Source organism: Ambystoma mexicanum, unplaced genomic scaffold (genome assembly GCF_040938575.1).
Source record: "Ambystoma mexicanum isolate Mex_15411 unplaced genomic scaffold, UKY_AmexF1_1 Mex_scaf11, whole genome shotgun sequence".
In the NCBI taxonomy this organism is placed as follows: domain Eukaryota; kingdom Metazoa; phylum Chordata; class Amphibia; order Caudata; family Ambystomatidae; genus Ambystoma; species Ambystoma mexicanum.
This window is the reverse complement of record NW_027182336.1, coordinates 2548259-2567549: the sequence shown is the minus strand read 5'-3', so window position 1 is coordinate 2567549 and position 19291 is coordinate 2548259. Positions and strand designations below refer to the sequence as shown.

General features: G+C 46.6%; 1 protein-coding gene across 2 annotated transcripts in view; it reads right to left on the bottom strand.

The window, feature by feature from the left end:
• Positions 1-19291, bottom strand: part of LOC138553514 (integrin alpha-X-like) — a 1247842-nt gene that overhangs the window by 558660 nt on the left and 669891 nt on the right. For both annotated transcript variants that reach the window (XM_069642543.1, XM_069642544.1), the window contains one exon: positions 1810-1950. In XM_069642543.1, coding sequence (XP_069498644.1) covers positions 1810-1950 — 141 coding nt within the window. The remainder of the gene's footprint in view (positions 1-1809; positions 1951-19291) is intronic.

Genomic DNA, 19291 nt, shown 5'->3' with positions numbered 1-19291 from the left:
TCAAAAGGGTGGTGTGTTAGCAGTGCTGGAAATGGAAAACATTTATTGGGCGAACCGTCACTTCTTAGAAGGGGTGGGGCTTACGGGAAGGAGGGGTGGCCAAGAGAGGCGAGGGAGCGCGGCCAGGTTGCCCAACATAATGGGCCTCATTACGAGGTATGCCGGTAGCCATGCGGCTATTGGCGGCATGGCTGCCGGCAAAACCGCATCCGTGTCCTCGGAATGAGGACTTACAGGACCATTCCGAGTTCGGATGGCCCGGTAATTCCTCACTCGAGGACAAGGACACGGTTCATCCCCATTCCCATTTCACCCCCCATAGGGCTGAATGGGAATGGGAGAGGGAGTAAACAACGGGCCATTACGAGATGGCCCGTTGTTTGCTCCCTCTTCCCCTCGCGGGACCCGGTATGCACGCCTGGTTTTCCCAGGCGTGCTTAACGTGTCCCGCGAGGGGACCTCGTAATGTGGCGGAACGGGTTGAACGGCGCCGCAGCCTTTTACGGCGCCGTTTAACCCGTTCCGCCAGGGTCGTAATGAGGCCCAGTGTCTCTATATAGAACCAAATCCTGGCGATTTGCATAAAAGCAAGGAGCATTATGGGAACAACATAAGGTCCATAATTTTAAATGTTGAACATGTATTATATTGATTCATTAAGAAAACCTTTTAAGCAAATAATGGACTCGTCTGTTTTGATTGGTCACAATAGTCACCCTAATAAAATGTCTGTAAAATGCAGGCCATATATACCAGATTGAACAGCTGCCAAACTGAATGTGAAGATTCGTCAGTTTCTGTATGCATGCTGCAGTACTTTGAAGAAAGGGTTGTGTAACAGGAGCAGCCTGCACTACAACCAGCAGGCTACTTTCAGAAGCCTCTGCTTCAACAGCCCTCTTCCGAAAGTGCTGCTGAATGAGATACAGGATCTGAGAGTTGTGTCTGGGACCCCCTGGGTCTGGAAGACAGAGTGGGGCTCTGCAAGAGTGCCGTTCCGGCCCATTTCCTGCCACAAGCTACTTAATGTTGAGATAATGTTCTTCTTTTCATAATCCTTGAACTCTTTAAGTGATGCACAGAACCAATTCCCAGGTCGTTCAGAGTACATCACTGCCTTTTTGCTCATATTATTAAGCCATTGACCCCTACATAAACTATTCAGTGCATAACTTTACTCAATGAGCATTCACAATACCCTCAGGTGCATTTCAAGCTTTTGAGGAGCCCATACCTGCAATTTATGGAAAGCTATCATTTTTTTCTCCATAGGCATTGGTGGCTAGACACTTATTCAGTCATGAATGCTGCACCAGTGATCACTCATCCCTGATGCCATGCAACTTAGGCCACAAAATATTTATGTGATAGCACAGGTCTTGTACAACTAGCCAACATTGATCCTTTGCGGGACCTGCCTTATACACCAAATTTCCTTTTCAAAGGCAATATCATCAGTTGGGCTAGGTCATGTAGATACCTAGTCAAGAAATAACAAAATAGTCATGTATTGTCAATAAATTGCTCATCTACCATTTATCTGCCCAACCTGGCCTTCACGTTTGTCCCTATACTTATAGATATCTTGAGAGAGATTCTAGATTTCTCTGAGACATCGTCCAGTGGTTTGTTATGTTTTATTGCCCATTAGTTGTTTGATGCAACAATGTCAGTTGGTACTTTAATGATTGTTCTTCTTAGTTCCTCTATGCTATGAAACAATCCAAGAGTGCCAGCAGATGAGGAGACAGCTTTAGAAGGAGGACTTTGGAAGTCTATGCTGACAGTACTTTGGCAGGACCAACATACCCCTCGTGTGAGTGGACAGACATATACACGGCCCCCGCTTGTAGATGTGTGGTACATGGGTGCGCCAATCACAACAAGGTCTGTGTTGGAATCTTTGTCCAGATCCACGGTGCACAGCTCTGCTCCAAAGTATGATCCGATCTGAAAGAGAGAGGTGTTAAAGGAATGGCACATGGGCGAGTAATTTCGTAGTAGTCTCACTCCTTTCTAATGAACACACTAGTTTGCATGCACTAGTAATACATTGCACCTATAGACAAAAAGAAAAACAACTTTTTTTAATGAAAGTGCATTAATTCACATATGAACTTTTAACACTGTGTTAAAAAAAATCAAACTAAGTTATATTACCCAGTTAATAAAAGCATAGAACCAAGGCCAGATAACATTTACAGAGTATACTAGCACACTATAAGGAAAAGGAAAAAACACACCAAATAAAATAAGGATCAAAACACATAACAGTAAATTTCAACAATCTAAAAAAAACGATGAGAAAAAGTGTTGTTTCAAAATTCATCACAACCACAGGTAATATTTGTTTTCAACGAAAAGAAAAAAATGGAAAGGACATTTTGAAACTCTGTACACTGGCAATAGTTCCAATTTCTAGAGATGAACAACATACCCTCCAGTGTTAACTTACTGCAGGCTATTCTAAAATCTAACAAATACTCCCTCAATTTCTGCGCTGGGTTCTTGTGAATTAGTGTGCACAAAATAGGTACAAAATAGACCACTAATTACTAAAATCTGTGTGATCATGTGTAGAGGTGCCAGTGCCCATGAATCGGGCTACCTCTCAATACTTTAGACCATACTTCTTCCGTGGATAAGGTGCTAACGTCCTTTAAAAGCGGTCCAAAGAGCTTGGTGTGCAAATCCCTTGTGGGTTCACATCCTAACGTTACATGGCAAAGAGTTTCAATCATCTCTTGGGAAGCACACAAGTGCCAAGTGTGCCTGCTCCTCGAGATCCTATCGTTAGCTCCCAATACATCTTTCGTTGGGTAGACATTTAATCAGAGTCTCATACATGTAAGCCTCCAATTGGCATTCGGAAAACTCTATATTTATTCGGAGGGCTTAGTCAATTGGGTCAGTAATTTACAGTTTCCGAGTTCATCCATAGTCCTTATCCAATGAGATCAAAACAATTTGTCTTTAACCTTCACGGGATTTGTGACCAATAGTTCTTCCGACACTCCAATCTCCCCTTAAATAACCAGACATTTGTTAAAAGTGCAATTTAGTTTACTTTCTATCAACGATAGTAAAGAGTGACACATTGAGGGTATATTGGCATATTGTATTTTACCAAATAAGGGCAATATGTTCCACTTGCAATTGCCTCCAGGGAGTAAGTCGTAATTCGAACCTTACCACACATGTAGGCACTCCATTGGGAAATTGAAGAACTCTTTTCCAGAAAAAGCCTTCCAGACGAGGCCACCACATAATCTCTTCGCATAGTCTTGGTTCAACTCCATAAAATGTAACCAGCACTACTTTGCTTTTATAAAATTCTAAGGCCGGAAGAAGGGAAAGTTGTCAAAATCTAACACCTAAAATAGATGCTTGCGAAGGCAAACCTAAAATTGTATTCTTTAATAATTTAAAAATGCATAATCCTTTAGAGGATTCAAATAGAAGGAATACCAAGTATATAAATAAAGGGACTCTCTAGCAGCTCATTTGCATAAAGCCATTTAAAACTGCCACATTACTTATTTCTGCCAGCCTTTAAAGTGGAGATTTTAGTTTGAGCAATATTTACACACAGATCGTTATTATTGACATAAACAACATCTAAAGCCCTTAACTGATGTTGGAGCCCAATTGGTGTACAATCCAGATGACAAGGTCATCAGCGTAAAGCATCCATTGGACCACATCAGCTCCTACCTCAGGGGGAAGTCCCAGCAATGTCTGAAAAGAAGAGGGGCAAAGATGCATCCTTGTTTCAGGCCTCTTGTGGTGTCCATTGGTGCGGACAGTAGCCCCTGATTGTTTAATCTAACTCTCGCCTGGCTGTAACCTAGTTTTAGCTTGACAGTAACCAAGGTTATCAGTGGACAGAGTAATTTGCCTGCTAATGCCTGACAGAGCCGAACAGAAGTCTGCTGGTGCCTTTGCCCACAGTCAGCACGACTCTACCAGGAGGAGAGGAGTACATTTACATGGCGAAGGATAAGGAGGAGGAAGCAGTGCTCCGTGCAAACATTTCATGGTGAGAAAATGCCACGCAGAAGTAACCCATATTGCAAGTATAGTGCCTCGGGAATCCAGATGAACACTGCCGCTCATTAAACTAGTCTGATGGTAGCCATCGTTTTGCTGGGCCACCCCTAAAACATTACAGGATGTGCGGTTGCGCTGTGGATCATTTCCCCCATGCAGGGTGTAATATATGCCAGTTGACTCTCCAGCAGACACTACTGATTATTGTGTACCGTATGGCCATACGTATTCACTTACATACTGTAAAGAACGACCGGTGGGGGGTGTCTGTACTTCTGCTCCCTATATGGTAGAGGAGAGGCACAGAGGACCCCAGCCAAGATTCTCTAATACGGTAGCAATGGACGAGCAATCAAGGCCTAGCTTCTCAGGAGGTGATGCAGGCTGGTTCTTAAGTACAGTGTACCCCAAGCCCCCACAAAGGAATGTCCACACACTGTATTGGTTAGAACACAGTCTTTATATAATCAATAGTCAAGGTTATGTACATTTATCATAATAACTCACTTTGTACTCAGGAAAATCAATAATGGCAACTATATATACAATTCTAAAGTGGTACCACCCTTTGTATTAGATCTTATAAAAGTGCATCAACAATACTGTAACAATGTCACACAGATCAATAGAGTGAAACCAGCAATAGAGAGAGGAGAGAAAATAAGATGGTTGAGCAATAGGCAGAATACTGGCCCCCACCAATAGGCACAGTTCTGTGTGGAGATACCCCCAACTGGGCAACCTGTAAAATAAAGATATAGCACAAGCCCAGTCCATATATTGTTCTGCCAGTCTTATTCCCTCCTATAATGTTTTTACCCCCCCAATGTACCTGGTGGAGTCGAGTTCTTCGAAGAGGCGTCGACAGATCCTTCTTGAGCCACCCCCTTTCAAGCGGGAGTCACGGATCGTCGAGAGGCGTCGAGAAACGTCGAGGGACTCGGTGTTCGGCGACGGGGAATCGACGGCCCTTCTTGAATGCCTTCCCTTTCAAGCGGGAGGCACGGGGCGTCGAACGTCCGTCGACAAACAAGATAGAACGGCGTTGATGAGGCGGCAGCTTCGTCCGAGCGGTGCTCGTCGGCGTCAGAGCGTCGGCGTCCTGCAAGGCAGAGGCGTGCGGGGCACCTCGGTGACAATAGTTCTGGACCGCAAAGATTGTGGGGACGGAGGACCAGCAAGGGCGTCGAGTCGTTCGAGTCTTTGTGGTCTTCGGGTGGCGGGAAACCCACCGGCAGGTTTCTCCTCGGCACGTTGGTCGTCCTCGACTTTCCCCGGCAGGATAAAGCGGTCGACGGTGCGGACGAGGGAGTCCTTCGATTCGAATGTTCTTAGGCAAAGGAGCGGACGGCTCCGGTCGTCGGCGGCACGGCGTCAAGTGGTTCCCACAGCTGGGCAACCCAACTTCGACGGGCCTCCAGCGGTTACACAAACCTGCGAACCCTGGTCGACGGCAATGGACTTCGACGGCGTCGATGTCCGGGTGCTTCACTTCGATCTCCTCGGCGGTCCCGTCTCGGGTCGGCAGCCTTTCGAGGGTCTGTCTTCCAGGGCGCTTCGGCGAAGATGGAGCGGTGCTCGATGGTCCCTCGGAGCACGGGAAGAGGGCGCCTTACCAGGTCCTCTCTCGGGTCAGTCTTCGACGATTTAGGCAGCCTTCGGATAGGTCGAAGCAAATGCCACAGCAAGTCTTCTTCTTCCAGCTGGACGTCGAGGATCAGCAGTTCCAGTTACTCTTAGAGTGGAGACTCAGCTCCAGAACGCTTCTGAACGCTTCTGAACGTTCCTGAACACCTGAACGCTTCTGAACCCATTACCAGTGGTGAGAGGTCCCCAGATATACTATTCTGTCTCTCATCCACACTGCTGGCACACACTCAGCAGCCAATCATACAGAAGGGCATTCATGCAGTCAGTCAGCCAATCAGGCACCCAGTGCATTCAGGCCACACTCCTCCCTTTCAGACACTCACAACAAGGAATGTGGATTGGGACAAGTACCCAGCCATTCAACACTTCACACTGAGTTTCGGGCAGGGCTGTCTCAGTCTTTGTCTCTCATGCCAGAAACCAGACAACCACAACAAGGAGTGTATATTGGTCACACACTCCATTCACCCAGGTCCCACCCACAGGAGGTACCCACAACATACAGTCACTGGGAAGGCTCCAGTCAGTCTAGCTGGGCCTTCACAACAACACCATATATGGAACTTCCACCCAACAGCCAGTCAGGGGGAAGGGACAGAGTCAGGGCTTCCCAGGACTTTGGGAAAACAGGATAACAGGCAATAGAAAGCAAGAGGCCACAGGGGCCATCTTGTTTCCTATCAGGAATCAACTGATCCCAATGGCAGGGTCTGGGTATCCCAAAATGGAGGACACCCAGAGCACCTGTCAAATTCAGCATGGAGCTGCCACCAGCCCATACCCTGCTCTGTGGGCCACCCACAGGTGCCCAATAACATACACTAGGGGCACAGTGTTGTACCCCTACCCATGGGTGCCATAAGGGTATCCCATGGGTCTGTTCACCAAACCAAAAGAGAGAGCTGCACTGCCAGGAGTCCCACATGGACTCCTGGGCAGAAAACATGACAGATCACACGATAAAAAGCAGTAAAGGACAAGGATTCAGAGGCCCTGTCCCTCTGATGCATTTCCAGCATCACACATACATACACGTTGAAGGGCTACATTGTGTCTGCAATATCATTCTAAATAGAACAAAAAAAGCAAGAGGACACAGGCCACTAGGATGCCTTAAAATACCATGGTCTTCTCATAAACTAGCATTGCAACTTTTGTGTCCAACTGTGTTTTTCCGGTATCCTGCTATCTCAGAGTTCTATTCTAATGCCTATGCGTCTGAATATGATGTCAAGGAGTCCTATTTAAGGTGACATCACAGAGTGTAATAGAATAGACCATCTCAGCCACAAAACAGCCTTACACGTGTCGCCCTTCCCAGTACCCATCTCTGGAAGTTCACCTCTAGATCAGAGCCACACAGCAGTGCACTATGGGTATTTAGCCTAGCTGAAAAGATTTCCTTTTGTCCCAAGAAAACTTTCCATTCTAATAAGGCAGTGCAATTTGATATATAACATCATCAATCCAAGACTGACTACCCTCATAGGATGCACCAACCAACCACATGCTCACTGGAGATCAGCATAGGTTCACAGCCTTGACATTGGAGCATTAGGGCATGTTTACCATTCACCAATAATGTTATGGTGGGTTGGAAAAAAAGCAAGAGAAAAAACACTTCTTCCCACAACGTAACCATCTAGTGGCCATCACTGGAAGTTCTCCGCCAAAGCAGAGACATACAATAATGGACAGTGCAAATGCAAATCTGCTGAAAAGCTTACTTTTTGCCCCACATGAGTTCAGTGCCCAGTCCTTTATGGCATTGCTGTTTCATACACAGCATTACATACCCAATACTTACAGCACTCCAAGATGTACCAACCAACCAAAAATTCCATCCTCATTAGGGGATTAGTGCAGGGGATCTTGCCATCCTTGAGGTTGGAGCATTAGGGCTTGTTTACCATTCCCCATCAATATTATGCCTTGCTTGAAAAACAATAAAAAATGTTATCTAAAAAGCTGCAAGTGCATAACACCACCTATTAGCCAGCAAAGGGAATCCCCCCAAACCAGAGCCACACTACAATGCTCTATGGGTATGCAAATAAGCTGAAAACCTTTCCCTTTTGCAACATAAAATGACATTGGGCCTCATTACGAGTCCAGCGGTTGCCGTGCTGGAAAAACCGGCAGGTTGCAGCCGGACCGGTAATACCATTCCGCCTCTGTGATTGCCGGAATCACCAGGGCATTACAACCCCGGTGACCTGGTCATTCTGTAGGCGGAATTCTGTAAAACCCCATTCCCATGGAAACACATGTTCCGTCTATGACAGAGCCGGTGTTTCCATGTCCACCTGTAGCGGGTGGTGTTATTTCCGCCAGGTCAGACCTGGTGGGAGTGACACCTCCCGCCTGCAGGACTCGGAATCGGCCTGTCCGGAAAAAACAGTGGAGGCGGATTTACCGCCACCATTGTTTCCGGACCGGCTGACTTGTAATGAGGCATTGTCGTGTGTTATAAGGCAGAACTTTGTTATGCATAGCTTATGGATCTGTTTTCAATGATGCATTACCCAGCCACATGTACATGCATGACACTCTCCTTGGAGATTATCAGTGCAGTGTATGTTGACATCCTTGAGACTGGAACATAAGAGCATGGTTACCATCCACCAACAATATTATGGTGGACTTTTAAAAAGCAAGAATAAAAACCTTTCTGCCTTCAATGCAGTAGTAGAACATGCCGGCTAAGAAACCACACATGTACAGCACCACCGAGTAGCCATCACTAGAAATTCACAACCAGATCACAGCCACACAGCACTCCATTATGAGTATGGAACTCAAAAGTTTACAAAAACCCACACAACCACTTCCCACACAGCAAATCTCACCCACTTCACCACACCGCAACAACAAACAATCAACACATAAATCGCACCAACAGCACACAAGGGCTCGCATCGATCCGATATTCACACCCAAGCTCATTGCACGGTGAAAACCGAACTGAAGCTGCCAACAGGACACCACCTTCTCATTTTCCTATGCCCTCTTCACTCTACTAACCCACCCCCACCTCCTTGTTTGCAGATCCGCCTGAGCGCCTGGGGACCAATTCTGTTGGTGACGGTGCACAGTATAAATACCTTTAACATTAACTTTTGTGCCACACAAGGAAAATGTTTAGTTGTATAGGGCAGTGCTTTTGAATCCATGGTTTTATCAATGCATGACTTCCAGCTATCAATGATCGACCAACCAACCCCTTCCCCCCTCATGCTTCACCCTCACAAGGGATCATCAGGGCAGTCTAGATGGGCATCCCTAAAATTGGAGCATAACGGCATGGTTGCAATTCCTCTTCAGTATTATGGTGGGTTTCAACAAAGCAAGGTAACATCTGTTCTGTCTGCAATAGCATAATAGAAGAACAAGTTACTTCTTACCTTGTAACGTTTTTTCGATGGGATGTTCCTCCGACGTATTCCTTATCTCTGATGTTACCCATTCCAGCTTACTGGCCTCGGAATTTTTTTCAGTAGAGGGTGCTGCGCGTCGACGTCCTTCGAGTTGGTGTCCCTCGACAGCCTCCGTCTCGGCGCCAACATCATCGTGCGTATAAATAGGCTCGCGCAGCGTCCGTTGCTCAGTTCCGTTTTGAAGCTTGAAATTAGCTGTCAATGAATTGGTTATTGACCTTGAAGGAGCGTAAGCTGCAACTACAAGGGAAGTCTTACTGCAGGGATGGATGGGAGGGGTGATAAGGAATACGTCGGAGGAACATCCCGTCGAAAGAATGTTACAAGGTAAGAAGTAACTTGTTCTTCGAAGGGATTGTGTCATCCGACGTATTCCTTGTCTTTGATAGACTCCCATAGCAGTGGTGTAAAAGAGGAGGTGGGAGTAAAATTGGAATATTTCCCTTTAAGAATGTACAGAATGTAACACAGCTTTCCCAAATCTTGTCTTCTGGCTAGAGGAGGAATCCAGGCTGTAGAATTTTGTAAAGGTATGTGCGGATGACCATGTGGCAGCCGCACATATGTCCCGAATCGGAACCCCTCTTTGAAGAGCCGAAGAGGCTACGATACCCCTGGTTGAATGAGCCCTAAGATGTTGAGGGGGTTCTTTCCCTGCCAATTTGTAGCATTCTAGAATGGTTAAAGTCATCCATCTTGAAATGGTCTGTTTTGTGATTGGCAATCCTAATTTGTGTCCTGCATAACCTACAAACACAGTTGGTCTGCTTGCCTAATCTTTGCAAGTCTGTTGATATAAAAACTCAAGGCACGCTTTGGATCCCGCCTATTAACCTCTCTTCCTCTTTCCGTGGTGGGGAGGAGGATAGAATGAAGGTAAAGTTATTTTCTGAGTAATGTGGAATTCAGAGACCACCTTTGGGAGAAAATTAGGCTTCACTTGTAAGACAACCTTGTCTTTATGAAAGATTGCATGAGGGGGTTTGCAAGATAGAGCTTGTAAGTCGCTCACTCTTCTGGCAGATGTTAGAGCCACTAGGAAGACTGTTTTAAGAGTGACAAATCTTAATGAACAAGAATGGAGTGGTTCAAAGGGAGTAACCATCAGAAAATGTAAGACTAGATGTAGGTCCCACAATGGAACTTGGAAAGGCTTTGGGGGATAAACATTAGTTAACCCTTTCAGAAATTGGATTACCAGGGGTAATTTGAAATATGAAGGCTCCTCCGCAGTGCCCTTAAAGATTGACAGCGCTGCGAGGTAGCCCTTGATCATAACAACTTGAAGACCTGAATTTGCTAAATAGAGTAAGAAAGATAACACCATTGGTGTACTGCATGAAAAGGGTTCAATATTCTTTTCTCTACACCAGCTGCAAAATGTGTTCCAACGGCAGCGGTATAAAGTTTTTGTTGCTGGCCTTCTAGCTGAAAGCAACACCTCCATGACGTCATCCGGGAGATCCCAATCTTTGTATCTCAACCTTTCAGAAACCAAGCGTGAAGGTTGAGTGTTCTGATGTCTGGATGGAGAACCTGACCTCCCTTCTGCGAGAGAAGATCCTCTCTTTGCGGAAGACGAATCGGAGGGCAGATAGACATGTTCATAAGGTCCGGGTACCACGTTCTCCTGGCCCAATCCGGGGCAATTAGGATCACAGTTTTCCGGAATCTTCTCAACCTCCTGATCATTTGAGGAATGACAGGGACTGGAGGAAACGCGTACAGAAGTGGAAACTCCCAGTTTACTACGAACGCGTCCCCTAGAGCTCCTCTCAGTGGAAATTCCCTTGAACAGAACTGATCGCACTTCTTGTTGATACTGGTGGCGAACAGATCCACTTGAGGGGTTCCCCAAAGGGCGAAGATCTCTAGAAGGACTTCCTGAGCTATCTCCCACTCGTGAGAGACTGTGCTCTGCCTGCTCAGAGTGTCTGCTGTCAAGTTCTTCTCTCCGGCTAAGTGAACTGCTGATAGAGAGATTCCTTTTTGAATTGCCCAAAACCAGAGCTGCATCACCTCTCTGCACAGTGGCAGTGATCCTACGCCTCCTCTTTTGTTGAGGTAGTGCATGGCCACTGTATTGTCCGTCATTATTGAGACATTTTTCCCTTGTACAGATGGCAAAAAAGCCTTCAGCGCTAGTCTAATAGCTCTCAGCTCCAACAGGTTGATATGTAGTCTGGACTCCGATGGAGACCAATGACCGCTGATGGTCAAGTCATTGTCATGTGCTCCCCACCCCGTGAGTGAGGCATCTGGGACTACTGTTATCTCCGGCCATGGTTGCCAAAACAGTTCTCCTTTCAAAATGTTCTCCTGACAGGCCCACCACTGAAGGTCTCGAGCCACTTTGTTTGGAACATGAAGGAGATCTGTAATTTTTCCCGAGAATTGCGACCACTGAGTTCTTAGTGCCCACTGGAGAGATCTCATTCTCAGGCGAGCCTCTGGCACAAGGAAGATGCAGGATGCCATGAGGCCTAGCAACCTCAAAAAGTCGAAGGCTGGGAGACGTTGGGCATTTTGAAACTTGGTGACCATCTGCAGAATATCTTGAGCCCTCACCTCTGGTGGCGAGGCTTTCCCCAGGGAAGTGTCCAGGACCGCTCCGATGAACTGGAGTCTCTGTGATGGTATCATCTGTGACTTATTTAAATTGAGGGAGAAGCCCAGTTTGTGAAGGAAGTGGCAGACATAATCTAGTTGAATCTGAGCTTGTTCCGAAGATACTGCTCTGATCAACCAATCGTCTAGGTAGGGGTAGACGTGGATCCCTTCCCTCCTTAGACTTGCAGCCACTTCCGACATTAGCTTGGTGAAGACCCTCGGGGCGGAGGTCAGCCCAAATGGCAGAACTCGAAATTGATAGTGAGAGTTGCCAATTGCAAACCTCAGGTATTTCCTGTGTTTGAGATGGATTGGCACAGGTCTAGAGATACCAGCCAGTCCTGAAGCTGGAGGGCCTGAAGGATCTGAGAGACAGTTACCATCTTGAACTTGTCCTTCCTGAGGAATTTGTTCAATTCCCGTAGGTCCAAGATGGGTCTCAGTCCTCCGTCCTTCTTCGGTATCAAGAAGTAGGAGGAATACCAACCCTTGTTCCTTTCCGCTACAGGTAACGGTTCTATGGCACCTTTCTCCAGCATGTCTAGAATCTCCTGCAAAAGGAGCGGATCTGGAAACTTCAAAGAGTTGTACCCCAGTGGATAACTGTGAGGGATGCATAGAAAAGGCAGGCAATAACCTTGGGCAACTGTCTCCAATGTCCAAGCATCTGACGGAATGGCCGTGTCTTGTGAGGAGAGTCCTCAGAGTGGTTTAGAGGCGGCTGATGCAGATGCCGAGGGTAAAGAGGCACCTGCTGCTGCTGTGGCTTTTGTACTTTTAACCCGTCCACCTTGGGTGAATTTCTTTTGGTCTCTTTGAGCCGGCTGTCCTCAAAAACGAAAGGACCTACCCCTCCAAGAGGTACCTGAGGGGCGATAGGGAGTTTGGCGGATTGCAGCTCCAAGGGATTTTGCTGCTGCCTTGGATGTCTGTAACTTCTCTAGGCTGTCATCAGCTTTTTTACCAAATAAAGAAGAGCCGTCAAAGGGCATATTCAAAAGTCTGGCCTGTACATCTGGAGCAAAACCAGACTTTCGCAACCACGCAAATCTGCGGATTGTAGTACTTGCCGCCATGGCCACGCTGATACTGTCAGCAGAATCAATGCCAGTTTGAAGGGATTCGCACATTGCGTCTTTACCATCTTTAATAATGTTTAGAAAAGCTTCCCTTTCTTCTCCTTCCGGGAGGCAGTCAGCCACTGATGAAGCACACTCCCAAAGTGTATGGCTGAATCTTGCGAGCGTACAAGTAGCATTAATGGATTTAAGTGCCATGCTACAAGCAGAAAATACCTTTTTTGACATAGCGTCAAACCTCTTATCATCCCTGTCCTGTGGAACAGTAGGGTATGCAGATCTACTGTTCGATGAAGTTGCTGTTTGAACAACCAGACTCTCTGGAGTTGGACAAATATTCAGGGTCAGAAGCAGATACCCTATATTTGGCAGATAGTTTTTTGTTAACTGCCGGGATAACCTCAGGATTTTCCCAGTTGGCCCATATTTTCCTGTGTAATAGAGTATGAAATGGAACCACAGGATCTTCCTGTGGGCCTTTAATTAAGATGTCTGTAAGATCATCTTGTTGAAAAGCAGGTGAAGGTGTAGACCAGCCCATGAATCATATTATTCTGGCCATTAAAGTTCTATAAGGGGTCTCAGCATGTTTCCCTTGGTCTGGTTTGGCAAATTCTACTTCAGGGGAAGTATCTAACCCACTTGCATCATGCAAGGATTCTTGAAGGTCTTTCAACCTATTATCTTCAGAGATAAATTCCTCTGGTACAGGTGTTGTAGTTCTCTGCAACCCAAAAGGTCTGTCCTGATCAGAATCCTCCCCTTCTTCATAAATAGAGTTCAAGGCTCTAAAATAATCTGACCTGGGAAAAGGCTTAAAACCCATTTCTAAAGCAGAGGGGCCAAGGCTTGTAGTGACCGGTTGAGAAAACGTTGATGTTCTCGGCACGGAAGTCAAAGGCTTCGAAGAAACCGAAAAAGGCGTCGGAAATGTATGCAGCGACCTCGAAGAACTTGAGAGGATCGGAATCCTACTCGGAGTCGTCGAGGTCATCGACGACATTCTCAAGGTCATGGTGGAAGCCCTCGGTATGACTACTGACTGTGAAGTAGTGACAGTCGTAGGTTTATCCTTTATCGGCGTCGACATCGGCATCGATTCGACCGACCTATGCGTCGATGGGCCCTTCGATAATGGCGTTGATGACGCAGATTTATGAGTCAAAGGGGCCTTCGTCGTATGACATTTTCTTTCCACAATCTCGACACTTTTTGAAGCCGGACCGTGGGGTTGACGGTTCAGATGACGAAGCCATCGAAAAGAGTAAGATATACTCGTGGAATAAGTAGAATATACTTGAATAACGAACTGAGCAACACGATTCTGAGGCCCACGAAGCGCAGTAAAACAGAACTGAACAACGGATGCTGCGCAAGTCTATTTATACGCATGATGACGTTGGCGCCGATACAGAGGCTGTCGAGGGACACCAACTCGAGGGACGTCGACGCGCAGCGCCCTCTACTGAAAATTTCCAAGGCCAGCAAACTGGAAGTGAATCTATCAAGATAAGGAATACGTCGGAGGACACAATCCCTTCGAAAAAGATTTCTATAGCCTTAATTCAGGAGACCCACCTGCTGGCTGAAGAACAAGAGATGGTCCTTGACCGCTATGGTGGGACAGGCTATGGTGCCACATACTCTAAATAGGCCAGGGGAGTACTTACATGGATTGATGGTTTGCTGCCATTTCAGCTGTTGGAAGTTGACAGAGACAGGGACGGGCAGTATTTGATCCTATGGGGTTACCTTGACCATAAAGAAATGTGTATCGTTAGTTCATATTTCCCAACTCATAATATCCCATCTCATGTCTGCACACTGTTTGCTCAGGTCACATCTCGGCGTGAGTGTTTTTTCCTTTGCGGGGATGACTTCAACTGTGTTAGGGACGTTGTGCTCGATGGATCCCCCATGTCCCCCAGGAGAGGTCCATCACCAGCAACAGTTGCTCTGAACACAGCACTAACTTACCTAGATCTAGTGGACCTCTGGAGGGAACTACATCCAGAGATTAAGGGTTATGCCTTTTAGTCATCTTCCCATGATTTATACACCAGGGTTGATAATTTTTTTATTGGGCTGCAACAGGTTACTGACGTTTGTAATGCTGAGTATATGGGCCACTCGATATCTGACCATTCCCCCTTGGTGATTACATGGAACATTAGGAGCCCTAGACACCCAATCCCGATGTGGCACATGCCCACTGGTGCTTTGACTGACAACATCTTTAAAAGTAAGTTACAAACTTCACTGTCTGTATTCTTATATCACAATTTGGGAAGCATGGAAGAGTGGGGCACTATCTGGGAAACCATGAAGGTAGTGACCAGAGGAGAAATTATAGCTAGTGCCGGGGCATCCGCTGGAAATTGAGGGAGGAGTTGGAAGCTATGGAGGAAGAGATCCGAACGCTGGAGGCCATGCATACAGGCCTGCGGTCACAAGAGGAGACATTAGCTGAGACCAGTTTCCGTTGTCTTGAGGCGTGGGAGAGGTTGTCTAAGTTTGACCATGTCACGTGAACCACCTGGGCACACGCAGAAGGGGACAAACCTGGCAGTCTTTTATCATGGCTTTGTAAGCATGAACATCCTAGACCCTTAACTACCTTGCTCCACAATGAATGTGTGGCCCAATGGAAGTCCCAGGTTGAGATTAATGACATTTTTACCACGTACTACTCTCTGTAATATAGTCGCAATAAACAAGTGCCTCAGGGGCCGTGGCGCAAGATCTTTCCCTTATTGCAATCCCGAGGCATACCGACACACAGCAGTCCCTATTAGATCAACCTATCATGGTGGAGGAGGTGAGCAAAGCGATTGCCTCACTTTCTACAAGTAAAGCGCCGGAAGAGATGGATTACCCCTGAATTTTATAAAACATATAGCTCTACGTTAGATCTAGTGTTACTAAAGGTTTTCGAAGAAGCCTATACTAAAGGTGTGCTGCTGGCTAGCATGAGAGAAACCTTGGTGATACCCATACCCAAGCCTAGGAAGCCAATGGACAGATGCGACTTATATCACCCCCTGGCTATGTTAAATTATGATGTAAAAATACTGACTACAGTACTAGTGGGGCGGCTTTGTAAAGTTATTATGGATTTGATACATATTGACCAACTGGATTAGTCCCATGCCGTAGTACCACTCTGAACCTCAGCAGGCTACAACATGTCATTGAACAGACTAATCCCTGTGCGGAGCATTGTGCGGTGGCGTCACTCGACGCGATCAAGGTTTTCGACTCCTTTTATTGAGAATGGCTGTTTGCTGTGTTGCAGAGCTATGGGGTAGGAGAGTGTTTTGCTCCCTGGATGATGCTGTTGTATTCCTCACCTACTGCTAGGGTCAAGTCTGGTAGACAAATAGCTAGAGTGTGAGATGAACAAGTTACTTACCAACTGTAACGTTCTTTCGACTGGATGTTCCTCCCAAGTATTCCTCATCTTATGATATTTGTATCCTGCCAGCTTCGCTGCTTTGGGAAAAAAGATTTCGGCAGAGGACGCTGTGCACAAGGTTGTGGCGTCGATGTCCCTCGACGGGCTCCGTAGGGTGTCGATGTCACCATCAGTATAAATAGCTTGTGCCGGGCCCGTTGGCTTCAGTTCTGTTTTTTTGAGGAAATATTCGAGGAACACCCAGGCGTGCCTCATGACTGATAGACTCCTCGTGAGAGGAAAGTGTAAGAAACACAAACTGTACTGCTGGGTAGGATGGGAGGGGCGATCAGGAATATGTGGGAGGAACATCCAGTCGAAAGGACGTTACAGTTGGTAAGTAACTTGTTCTTCGAATGGATTGTGTCCTCCCACGTATTCCTCATCTTATGATAGACTTCCATAGCAGTGGTCATTTTGGAGGTGGGAGTACTAGCAGTTGTTTTCGTGGACGGAATGAAGTACCGCCTTGGCAAATAAACCCTCATTAGAGGAAGAGGCATCTAAGCAATAATGCTTGATGATGGTATGCATTGATGCCCATGTTGCAGCTGAACAAATATCTGCTGCTGGGACTCCCCTCCTCAGAGCCGCACAAGTAGCCATCCCCTTAGTGGAATGGGCTCGAAGCCCATCTGGTGGGTCCTTCCCCACCAATCTGTAGCACTCAATTATAGCCAGAATGATCCAGCGGGATATGGTTTGTTTTGTCATCGCTAATCCCAATTTATGACCTGTATAACCTACAGAAAGTTGTAAAAACTGAGAGCCCTTTTAGGGTCCAGTCTATGAAACCTCTCCTCTTATTTGCCCAAATGAGGAGGAGGATAGAATGTTGATAATATGATTTTTTTGTGACAAATGGAAGTCAGAAACTACTTTTGGTAAGAAGGAGGGTTTAACTTTAAGAACCACCTTGTCCTTGTAAAAAGTAGTATATGGAGGTTTACATGAGAGAGCCTGTAGTTCACTAACCCTGCGGGCTGATGTTAAGGCCACAAGAAGGACAGTCTTTAATGTTAGAAGCCTCAAGGGACAAGAGTGCAGAGGTTCAAAAGGTATACAAGTTAGAAACTTAAGTACCAGATTTAAATCCCAAGTTGGGACATGAAAGGGGACTAGAGGGTACACATTAGTGAGTCCTTTCAGGAATTGAATTATCAATCGAATTTTGAAGTAAGAAACCTCTTCCGAGGAGCGCTTGAAAATGGACAGCGCCGCTAGATATCCTTTGATTATTTTGATCTGGAACCCCAGATTGGCTAGATGCAATAGGAAAGAAAGCACCACTGGGGTGCCACATTGAAAAGGGTCCACATCCTTATCTTTGCACCAGTTACTGAACTTGTTCCAACGACACCGATACAAGGATTTTGTTGCTGGCCTTCTGGCCGAAAGCAAAATCTCCATTACGTCATCCGGAAGATCTAAATCCTTGTATCTCAACCTCTCAAAAACCATGCGTGAAGGTTGAGTGTTTTGACCTCTGGATGGAAAACCTCACCTTCCTCCTGCGAGAGAAGATCCTCGCTTTGCGGAAGACATGTTGGAGGGCAGATGGACATGTCCAGAAGGTCCGGGCACCACGTCCTCCTGGCCCAATCCGGGGCAATTAGGATCATGGTTTTCCTGAACTTTCTCAACCTCCTAATTACTTGAGGAATCACGGGGACTGGAGGAAATGCATACAGAAGTGGAAACTTCCAGTCCACCACAAACACGTCTCCTAGAGCTCCTCTCGGAGGAAATTCCCTTGAGCAGTACTGTTCGCACTTACGGTTGACTGCGGTCGCAAACAGATCCACTTGAGGGTTTCCCCAAAGGGCGAACATCTCCAGAAGGACTTCCTGAGCTAGTTCCCACTCATGGGAGACTGTGCTCTGCCTGCTCAGAGCGTCTACTGCCGTGTTCTGCTCTCCGGCTAGGTGAACTGCTGATAGAGAGATTCCTTCTCGTATTGCCCAAAACCAGAGCTGCATTGCTTCTCTGCACAGTGGTAGTGATCCTACGCCTCCTCTCTTGTTGAGGTAGTACCTGGCCACCGTGTTGTCCGTCATTATCAGGACATTCTTTCCCTGTACAGAGGGCAGGAAAGCTTTCAGCGCTAGTCTGATTGCCCTCAGCTCCAATAGGTTGATGTGTAGTCTGGATTTCGATGGAGACCAACGACTGCTGATTGTCAAATCTTTGGTATGGGCTCCCCACCCTGTAAGTGAGTTGTCCGTTAATACTGTTATCTCCGGCATGGTTGCCAAAAAAGATTCTCCCTTGAGGATGTTGTTGTTGCAAGTCCACCATATTAGATCCTGAGCAACTGTGCTCAGGACTTGCAGAAGATCCGACATACTCCCTGAGAACTGGGACCACTGAGTTCTGAGAGCCCATTGAAGGGATCTCATTCTCAACCTGGCCACTGGCACCAGAAAAATGCAGGATGCCATGAGTCCGAACAACCTAAGAAAATCGAAGGCCGGCAGATGCTGGGCATTCTGGAACTTTGTTACCATCTGCAGAATGTGGAGAGCTCTCACCTGGACAGGTGAGGCATTGCCCGAGGAAGTGTCGAAAACTGCTCGATAAATTGAAGCTCTTGGGATGGTATCATGTGGGACTTCTTTAAATTGAAGGAGAAGCCCAGTTTTTGAAGGAAATGACAGGTGATGGATAGATGTTCCTGAGCTTGTTCGGGAGAACGTGCTCTGATCAACCAATCGTCCCGGTAGGGGTAGATGTGAATCCCCCCTCTCCTGAGACTCATGCCACAACCGTCATCAATTTGGTGAAAACCCTCGGGGCGGAGGTCAACCCGAATGGCAGAACTCGAAACTGGTAGTGAGAATTACCAATTGCGAACATCAGGTACTTTCTGTTTTTGAGATGGATTGCCACATGAAAGTAAGCATCCTGAAGGTCCAATGATACCAACCAGTCTTGGAGTTGGAGAGCCCGAAGGATCTGAGAAAGGGTTACCATCTTGAACTTGTCCTTCCTGAGCAACTTGTTCAAGTTTC